Source organism: Amphimedon queenslandica, unplaced genomic scaffold (genome assembly GCF_000090795.2).
Source record: "Amphimedon queenslandica unplaced genomic scaffold, v1.1 AMPQUscaffold_13456, whole genome shotgun sequence".
Taxonomy (NCBI): Eukaryota; Metazoa; Porifera; class Demospongiae; order Haplosclerida; family Niphatidae; genus Amphimedon; species Amphimedon queenslandica.
The window spans coordinates 91071-100843 of NW_003546308.1; the positions used below are offsets into that span (position 1 = coordinate 91071).

The following is a 9773-nucleotide window of genomic DNA, read 5'->3' on the forward strand; positions in this document are numbered from 1 at the left end:
GACAAACATGGCCTCGCCTGATGTTCCTTTTATGCTGTTGAACTTGAAGGGGATGTGAATCTCATCGCAAATGGCAACCATTTTGAGTGGATGGAGCGGAAGGCCTTCTCTCGATTCGACAACAAAGCGAATCGGGTCAAACGTGTAGTACTGACTCTTCTTTGGTAAGTGTGAAATGTGATACTGCCTGGTGTCCAATATTGTAAATTCTATTGAGCAGTTTTTTAATTCTTCCTTGTCCCAATAGAAACGGAGTGTGGGCATACCAACAGTCACTGGAACGAACTGTACAGTGTATATCCGACTGTCAGAGGTCACCTCAGGAATAAGAGGAGGAGAGTCGGTGTACATGAGACGTGCTGTCAATGATCCATGCTCCATTGCGGTTGCATCAACTTTTATCACAACTGGTGACTGTACATGAATTGTTGTATCAATATCCTCTCTCTCCAATACTCTCACAGCATTTGTATCCGAGACTGATACAAGGAACGGACTGCCTGGAACTGGAACCCCAGACCAGAGGATGTTGAAATGAAGTTTGCCGGATTTCTCTGGCGTGTATATTACTTTCAATATTCCCGGCCTTTTCTCCACCTGTGAGAATTTAAGCCCAGTCTCGTCCTCATAAAAAGCACTGACAAAAGTATCCCCTGAGCCAGCCTGAGTTGTGTTGATGAAGAAATGTGTCTGTCGTCCAAGTTTGGCCTCTTTTATTCCGAGCCCAGATATATCAATGTGCTCTGGCAGACTGAGCAGGTTTGAGGACCTCATTCTTAGGATGTATGTCATCATGTGAAGCTCCTCAATGGAAGGATCCGTCATCTCTCTAGCACTAAGGTTAGGCTCAATCCCACACTTCGCTTTAGCTATGTCAAACACTCTCTGGATATTCTCTTCTCCCTTTTCAGGCGAGAGGGACTTCCATTTTGGAAAGAGACCAGGGAAGAGGTTGTTCAAAAGCCCGGCGAGTGCTATCCCATTGTTCCAGTCCGTCGTGAGGTTAGTGATTTTCATCTGTGGCAGTACTTCATTGACCCACTTCAGAACTGCTTTGGAGGCTGGTTTTACAAAGTATGAGATGTACGTCATCATGCTCAGCTCGTCAATCTCTCCACTCACGAGATCTTCTGGTGATATAATCGGAGGGACTTTGAGGTAGATTTTAGCCGTTCGAATGGCAAGGGTGCAGTTGCTGAGGTTTTTACGAGGATCAAGACTTGAGACTGGAGGTGCTTTCTCTGGTTTGATCTCGTGAATGAGAGAGAGGAGAGCTCTCCCGTCTCTCCAGTTTGAGGAGAAATTGCTAATTTTTGAGTTTGGAAGAAGAGATTGCATCCAATTCAACATGAGCTCTTTTGCTGAGACTTTGGTATCTACAGAAGGTGTGACAAGATTAAAATAGGATTTTAGTGACAGATATCAAGGCATTCTCATGCATATAATTCATGTATTAAAATATTATTTTTAATTTTTGTTTACTGAAAATATTTCTGTGAATGATATTAAAGCAGGACCTTGTGCTATACGTAACAATTGAAGCATAAGAGGTCATGGTATTCATTTTGGAACTAGCTTGTTTCAAGTTTGCATTGACAGCATTATGAATCATGCTACTAGCATTAGCAATAGTATAGGCTTCTGATGTTCTTTTGGTACTTTCAACTCATGAATGTCATTTTGTTCTAGTAAACATGCAAATGCAATAGTTTGTTATGCATGTGCCCTTAAGCTTGATAAAGATTTAATCATTTTCAAGGAACATATCACATACTATAGTATGCATGGGGATCATTTTACTTACTTCTTCTCATAATCTGATAATGCTGTATAAGCGTCCAGATTAAACCCATGATCAATTTTAGGTTACCTTCATATATATTCTGACTCCCTGTAAGAGAAAAAATAACATAAATGTCTATACAAGTAAATGTACAGTTTTACAATACCTATTGCTGTGAAGTAAACTCCCTCTTCTTGCATGAACGCAAACGATTGGTCCAAATTGGATATTTTCTGAGCTGTGAATATAGGATCACGGACTACACCTTGTATCTTCTTCCCTGTAAGAGCTTCCAGCAATTTTATGATGAGGATGCCATCTTGAAAGTCGGTCTTGAGGTCGTGAACGAGTGCTCCACTGTAGTTCGAGCGGGACCCACTCAGCCTGTCGTTGACCCAATTGGTGAATGTGTTTGCTTGAACCTTGAGCCAGTCGTGACGATGCTTCCCTCTCATAGGGACTGCTCCAAGCTCCTCTGCTCCGGCATCTATGTACCCAATGCTTGGTGTCTTTGTTAGCTTTTTACCTGGGTACCTTCCTCCTCCTCCTTGCCTGGGAGAGCTTTTATGAGCACTCATAACGTATCCCAGCAGTGGTGAGTCTGCTAATCCTCCTCCTTCTGCCTCTGCTAGTAGTCTCCTTTTTGTTCTTCCAGCTATACTGGGTCTAGGGGAGTCCTCCATCTCGTCCTCGTCTATCCTCTCCAGTCCTACGCTGGAAGGAATCTCGCTCAGTAGCTCTTCAGAGCCTGTGCTTGCCATCGCCTCTTCCATGATGAGTTCAACTTTTCAGTTTTGTTTTGGGTGGAGCTGGAACTTGCAGTTGGGGGTAGGCGTGGTCAAAAACAAGTTTGCCACGCCCACACATGCTGTGATCTCAGACCCAACTGATCCTACACTGATACAGGGTCCTTTTCCTTGTGAAAGCAAAACTCTACTACTTGTTTTGTTGTTATACTCAGTGTTGAGGACTATTTGTTAGTATGAGTGTGCTTTCTCAGCAGTTGTCGTTTCGTGCCAGACACAAACTGGCTCAGGTCTTAGACCAGGAGAATGTTCTGGGCTCCGATTGGAGGACCCTGGTGGAACTAATGGGGTGAGTGTGTAATGTATATGTCTTGAGTGTTTTTTATTTTATTTTTGGGGTGAAATGCATTAATCGTAATTTTTGATTATTTATTTAAAGGGTAAATATTATGATTATTTTTAAAAGAAATTATTATTCACTAAATGCAAAGTGTATTTGTTTTGTATTGCACCTTATGGGAAGTCCTGGCCTTGTGTATTTGTAATGTATTTTAATGTCTTTGTAATATAATCTCTTTGTGATGAGTTTCAGTTTGTATTTTGGAAAAAATAACTTGTGGTTTGGGTACCATTCCTCCTTCTCCCTACATGTACAGTGTATGTCATCTCCTCCTCTATTACCTTCTCTCTCTCTCTCTCTCTTTCTCTCTCTCTCACTTGATAGTTTCACATATGAGATGGTAATGCTGTTACGTGCTAAGAATTCTCCCACGATGTCGCTACTGGAGGAATGGGAGTTACGTGAAGGTAATGGGGCTACACTTGAGTCTCTAATAGTAATGATGGAGGAATTAGAGAATGTATCTGCACTGCAAGTACTACAGCAAGTCAAGGGTAAGGAGTATTATGTGGAGGGATACTGTGATGTACCTTAGGGTAGGTATTAATTGCGCTCTTAAATTTTAGCGTTTTTAAGGGGACCCTGATTTAGCGAAATGTAATATTAGCGAAAATAGGAAGAAAATCAATGGTAAAACCCCCATTCAATAGCATAACACTTCTCAAGAAGCCCAATCTATACATTTAAGAGCAGAACACTTAACAGGACCACCCTATTTACTGTTATCTTGTTACAGATCTTGCCTATCTTGTGTACTTGTTTACACAAGTACATAATAACTATTATTAGCGAATGGTTGAATTAGCGATTTGAAGTACACTCGCTAAAAACGCTAAAATTAAGTGTTGCAATTAATACCCACCCTAAGGTATTTAATCATATATATAGTATCTATGATTTAATTTATACGCTTGAACACGTCTATTAAGATTTTCCTTCTTTTGTCTCTCCTATAGAATCTATTCATGATAGGCCTCCTCCAAGGTCTCCTTTGTCTCCACTTAAACCCAATTCCTGTTCTTCATTTTCAAGTGATCCTGTGGAGAGAAGTAGTACAATGGTAGCTCCGGCTGGAAGACATTGTAAGAATATCACTCCTATTCTCTGGAATATGTGCTGTAAACCCAATAATAATTGCTATCCATTAATTTTAGCTATTTTACGATTGCCCTAATTTCGTTGAAAGTTACTGGACATAAATATGATCGTCAATGTGCAATTGGTTACCTTAGAAGTATTAAAATTAATAGACGTTAATATACATGTACATACCATTGCAAGAACGTTAAACATAAAGGTCACTAAATTACATGTATATATGCTTATCTGTGTTTGTCTATTGACCTTTGTGCATGTGTGAGTGTGTGTGTGTGCGTGAGGTTACTGGGGTACGTGTTAGTTTTGTTATATTAAACTCTGCCCTCTACTTTTTGCTGATGCAATATTATACATGTAAGCACATCCTCTCTCACATTTTTGTAGTTTTATTATTACTACTATGTCATTTCTATTACTATATTGAAGTTTACTGACTTATTTTTCTTTATTTTTAGGTGTTCCCTCACTCAAGCCTTACGTAGACCCAGTTAACCTACAACATCGGAATGGCAGTGCTAGCACCAATAGCAGTGATTGTGAACATGTACAGAAACAACTCTCTTCTCTCTCTCTTGATCATCAAAGTAAATCAATCACAACCAATCATAGAAACTTTAGGCCTTTCTACACTTGAACCAGTTCCAGAAGTTGGCTCATCAATGCTTATTTGCATCAAGTGATTCCACACTATCATCAGGATCATGTATATTTTGATAGTATTTCTGATCCAGCTGCCATTGGTTATCTATTGAATGTGCATTGAAACCACATATGGAGGTGGTTTGGCTTAATGCGCATTGAAGTCAATGCTGCATCAGGTGTGGAATGACTGGAACTGGTTCCAAACCAGTTCAATGTGCATTAGAAGTGCTGGTGTAGAAAGGTCTTAAGTACAGTAACTTTATTTTTTGGAGGTTGAATTTCATCTTTTATAATTCTTTTTTAAAATTCTCTTTATTGCTCTTTGTTCTTTCTAATTTCTATTCTTTATTATCGTTCTTAGATGGCGATTACAATAAAAAGGAAGGCATTGGTGATGATGGTGGTGGTATTGAAGTCATGATAAGGGACAGGTCTCTTTCTGATCTTGATCGTAGTTTATTGATTGACGGATCCGATTTTGATATTTTCTTGTCGTTTGCTCCTGCAGATGCTGAGTTTGCTGATGAAATGAGACTAAGATTAATAAATAGGTACTAATAACTAGTGAAACTATACCCAGGGCTTCCTCCAGTAGAGATATACATGTACTTATGTTGCATAGAAAGTTTTAGCTGATTCCGATTAAAATTGAATTTTTTACAAATTTTCTAATGTTGCTCAAAAATTGTGCCAAAGTCCCTGTGCGGTCATTGGCCAAATTTTGTGAAAAATGAAAAGAGAGAATTCTTCACTTTTATAATTCCTACTGATGCATATAAATGTACTTATGTTGTGTAGCAAGTTTGAGCTGATTCCGATCAAAATTGGATTTTTTATGAATTTTTTTAAGTTACTCAAAAATCGGGCCAAAGTCCCTGTACTATAGTACATGGTCACTGGCCAAATTTCGCCAAAAATGACTAGGTGAGAATTCTTTAATTTTATGATATTTTCTGATGCATATACATGTACTTATGTTGTGTAGCAAGTTTGAGCTAATTCCGATCAAAATTGAATTTTTTATGAATTTTTTTAAGTTACTCAAAAATCGGGCCCAAGTCCCTGTACAGGGTCACTGGCCAAATTTCACCAAAAATGACTAGGTGAGAATTCTTTAATTTTATAATGTTTTCTGATGCATATACATGTACTTATGTTGTGTAGCAAGTTTGAGCTGATTCCGATCAAAATTGGATTTTTTACGAATTTTTTACAAATTTTTAAAATGTACTTATGTTACATAGAAACATACATATAGAGTTGAGCTTTTCATGAATTTTTAAATTTTCCATTATTAACATAAACAGCAGCACTGCATCATGTATATGCATCAATTGTTATAGTGATGATGAAGCACTTTAATGTTTACTTTACATCATAGTTCAAAGTGACAAAGTATGTCTAGAATTATAATGAGCTAAGCTATAAACTTTTATCACTATCGGACTCATTGTCAGTCGATTCTTAATTATTCTATTTTAGTTGAGCCCATGCCTAGCTATTAACACCCTTACCCTAATCTCTCTCTTACATTAGAGCTGGTATCAGTGTATACATTGCATCTGAAGGTTTGATGCCCGGTCAGTCCTTCATTGATGAGGTAGCTGATAAAATAAAAAGAGGATGTCGCAAAACTATCATAATCCTATCACCCGACTATAACCAGTGCTCTTGGTGTAATTATGAAGCTCGTCTTGCACACCATAAGAATCCAGGTGATTTGGGCGTGGTCTGTCATTGTGGGTGTGTCTACTTACTGTTGATATTAAGTTATGTAAACTGTTTGTATTCATTATTGTCTACTGTAAACATTTAATTGAAGCCTGACATTCTTTCTATTCCTTTTCATAAGTAACTTGATGATAATTCCCTTACTCTCACTTCCTCTCTCTTTCCTTCTCTTGTTACACACACAGATCCAAAGAGACATACTCTCATTCCTATTGTGTACAGAAAGTGTGAAGTGCCTGATTTCATGTCTCACCTCTTCTATCTCGACTTTTCTCGATATAAGGACGACCACAGACAATGTGAGAAATATTTTTGGGACAGACTCTACAAATCTGTGAGACACCAGCAGCCCGGGCACACTTAGTACAGTTCCTTCTGATTGTGTGCCAATGGATTAAATTCTTATTTTCTAATTTCTAATATTCTCCAATTCTAAACTTAATTTTTAACGAATGTTGTCTCTTATTTTTCAGTTTGTATGTGTGTGTGTGTGTGTTGTGCTGTACTAATACCTTTTATGTGGATTGTGATGATACAGCATGTCATGACTTTGACAATTAACAAACTTCCCTAATATGTTGTAATGTTGATATCATGCTGACTTGTTCACTGTCATCAGCTTGTTATGCTTCTCTCTCCTTGTAAGTCATTCCTCTGAAGGCTGACTATTGCCTGTGATTAGCTAATGTGTTACATACAATTGATGTAATGCAAATCTCGCCTGTCAATGGCTGACTAGTTTTAGATGTATAGTTCCTTGCCATTGCCGTTTAGGTATTTTTACTACTGTTATTGTAACAATAAAATTTACAGTTTCACTAAAACTTAAACACATCATGCAGCATAAACTATTATTAATATTGAGCCACACCGGAGCCTTTTTTTTAGACTCTTATGCGTATCCTTTTTTCCTTAGACATTCTTCAACATGATTAGTCATATCCATTGCTTTCTCATAAGGTCTCTCCTCACCACATACAGGACATACACTGATTGCTGATGCTTTTTTTAGACTTTCATATGCTCTTGATGAAATGTTTGGCTCATCAAGCCTCTCAGGTCTGCTGTCTCTAATTGCACCACTCCCACGCTGCCTTGCTAGCTCCCTGCTATGGTCTTCACCCTGGGGTTGATCCCTTGATCGTTCTCTCCTCTGACTAGAAGAGGATGAATGGTGATGATGCTCTCTTGGCTTCCTTGAGTGCTGTTCACTTGACCTGCTGCTTGATGTTGCTGTAGATGATGCCTCTCTTAGATTTTCTCTCCTTTTATTTTTCATTATTTCCTCTTTTAGCTTTTCTATATCTCTAAGGTACTCATCTAGGTTCCTTTTCATCCTCTCATTCTCATTGTTAAGATACTCAACTTCTTCAGTGCGAGCTGCAAGAGCTTCTGCTTTCACTTGTAGTGCAATTTTTAGATTCCGGACCTCCGTATTCAAGACTTCAAGGTTATCATTCAAGCTGTCATTTGTATCTTGTAGCTCACAAAGTTTTGTGACAAGGACTGCAATCTCTTTATCTTTGCTTCTTAAAAGCTCTTCTAATTTTTGCTTTTCCTGTGTCAGCATCCTTGACAACTTCTTATTTTGCATAAGAAGGTCCTTGTTGTTCTTTTGAAGTGATCTTGCTCGTGACTGTGAGATGTGCTCCTCTTTCTCTTCCATTACACTTTGAGACATGCTGTTATAAGAAGTTTTTTCTAAACTTGAAGAAGCATATCTTTTGGTTTCCATTTTACTTGGAGGGAGTGCTTCTCCACCATCTTGGGGTACAGTTACTAATGAAAATGGAGGTGATGAAATGTCACTTTTTTCATTTTCTATTTCATCTTCGGATTGACTGCTTTTTCTCATCTTTTCACTATCTTTTATACTTATTAAGCTTGGCTGTAGAGATTGAGCTAAGTCCCAGTCTGATCCCGTCTCATCTTCTAAGTCTTTGTCTAACTTGTTCCTGTCAATAATGGTGTAACTTTCTTCTCCTGTATTCTCCCCCACGGCCTCAAAGCTTTCCATTGAAGAGTGTTCTGTCTCCATGATTATAATGATTTTTAGCTGTAGTTAAATTCAAACTTTTATACAGAGATTATTACATACAGAGTAGAGGGGATAACCAAAGGGATTTTCCTAGGCTATTATTGACCTCCAATGAATATCCAAACATTCAAACGAGTCTATGGGGTGTGGCTTTTTGTGTTTTTTGCCATGGTGGTCAACTTTTGGTGAAATTAATTTTAAAAATGTATTGCGAAGTAAAAGCCAATCTATATACACAAAACTATGCAGCATTCTAGAAAGACTATTATACTAAGTAAAATAACAGCATCACTGATTTAGCTCTTAGCAAAATTTATTTCAATCTTCATTCACACCCCAACCCTACTTTATTAGCTAATTAATTATAATAAATATAGACTAGATCTAGATCTTTTACATTTTTTTCTGTACAATATGCAGGCAAAACTACTTGCAGATTTGTGAATTGTCCTTTTAGCTTATAAATGCAACATTTCTTTGTCTATTTATAGGTTAAAGGAAATAGATGATTGTAATATCATAACACATCACATGACAAATATTGCTTATTAATCATATTCATCGAGCTACCCACGCAATCACTAATAATTGAGCTACAAAGATAGCTAACGCGTGGGCGTTTGCGGAAACCGCAACCACCAACCCATGGCGGAAGAACAAAAGAATTTGCCAAGAATTCAATAAAATTCGTTTGATCGAGGTATTTCAGAGGCTCCAAAATGAACCGGAGGGCTAGAAAAAGACCAAGAAAGCCGGGGGAGAGGCCCAAAGGCTGCTGCGTGGACCGGTGAGGAGTTTGCAAGCAAAACGAAGTCATGTGTTAATAGTTGACCAATGGAATTTTATACCCCATGTTATTAATATTGCCTTTTGTTATTTACTGTACTGGTGCGTTTCAAAGTCGATAATTAGCCGTGTGACGTCACTTAAATACGCTGGCCCCACACTGCTTTTAACCTTCCTGCCTCAGTCACACCAAAAAACACACACACCATTATTAGACTTTCAAGATGGCTGAACCTTCTTTGCCCTCAACGCAGTGGCTCTCCTAGCTCTCGGGTCCTCACGCTTGAGGTACTAATAGACTCCTAAACCCTTATATTTACTTTATAGCTACTTTTAGTACAGTTCTAAACCCACCCGGCAGTCCTGCAGGCAGTTACCCATTCCCGGGTCTACCCGGCCACTTTGGCTATAAACCTCCCGTAAGATCCAACTAACCTCCCGCCATATTGTATCGCTCTAGTACTGTACTACTCTATACTCCTGTCTCAAGTACTTGTGATATCTGACACTCATGTTGAGCTTGTGTTTCTCTCCATAGGACTCTAGAAA

General features: G+C 38.4%; 3 protein-coding genes and 1 long non-coding RNA gene across 4 annotated transcripts in view; 2 read left to right on the top strand and 2 right to left on the bottom strand.

Moving 5' to 3' along the window:
* The window catches only part of LOC105312304 (filamin-B-like), a 4372-nt gene extending 1767 nt beyond the window's left edge, over positions 1 to 2605 (bottom strand). The window contains exons 1-3 of the mRNA XM_011404848.2: positions 1950 to 2605; positions 1805 to 1891; positions 4 to 1376 (exon numbers count right to left, since the gene is read on the bottom strand). Of these exons, the coding sequence (XP_011403150.1) occupies positions 4 to 1376; positions 1805 to 1891; positions 1950 to 2556 (2067 nt within the window). The 5' untranslated portion in view covers positions 2557 to 2605. The remainder of the gene's footprint in view (positions 1 to 3; positions 1377 to 1804; positions 1892 to 1949) is intronic.
* Positions 2606 to 2656: 51 nt separating this feature from the next.
* On the top strand, positions 2657 to 6976 carry Myd88 (myeloid differentiation primary response gene 88). The gene is given in 7 exon segments (NM_001279295.1): positions 2657 to 2878; positions 3254 to 3423; positions 3886 to 4011; positions 4483 to 4611; positions 5031 to 5220; positions 6206 to 6384; positions 6586 to 6976. Coding segments are annotated over 7 exon segments (1086 nt in total). The 5' UTR covers positions 2657 to 2765; the 3' UTR covers positions 6765 to 6976.
* A 316-nt stretch (positions 6977 to 7292) lies between these two features.
* LOC105312305 (kinesin heavy chain-like) lies at positions 7293 to 8438 on the bottom strand. The gene has a single exon (XM_011404849.1). It carries the CDS (start codon positions 8436 to 8438, stop codon positions 7293 to 7295), a length of 1146 nt encoding a protein of 381 aa, XP_011403151.1.
* A 646-nt stretch (positions 8439 to 9084) lies between these two features.
* LOC109581171 (uncharacterized) lies at positions 9085 to 9773 on the top strand. Its single transcript, XR_002184541.1, has 3 exons — positions 9085 to 9512; positions 9562 to 9643; positions 9763 to 9773. It is a non-coding gene; the product is annotated as an uncharacterized LOC109581171 (long non-coding RNA).

Bases quoted from the DNA above. Each gene is read 5' to 3' on its own strand.
- LOC105312305 (XM_011404849.1), bottom strand. From the start codon at position 8,438: ATGGAGACAGAACACTCTTCAATGGAAAGCTTTGAGGCCGTGGGGGAG.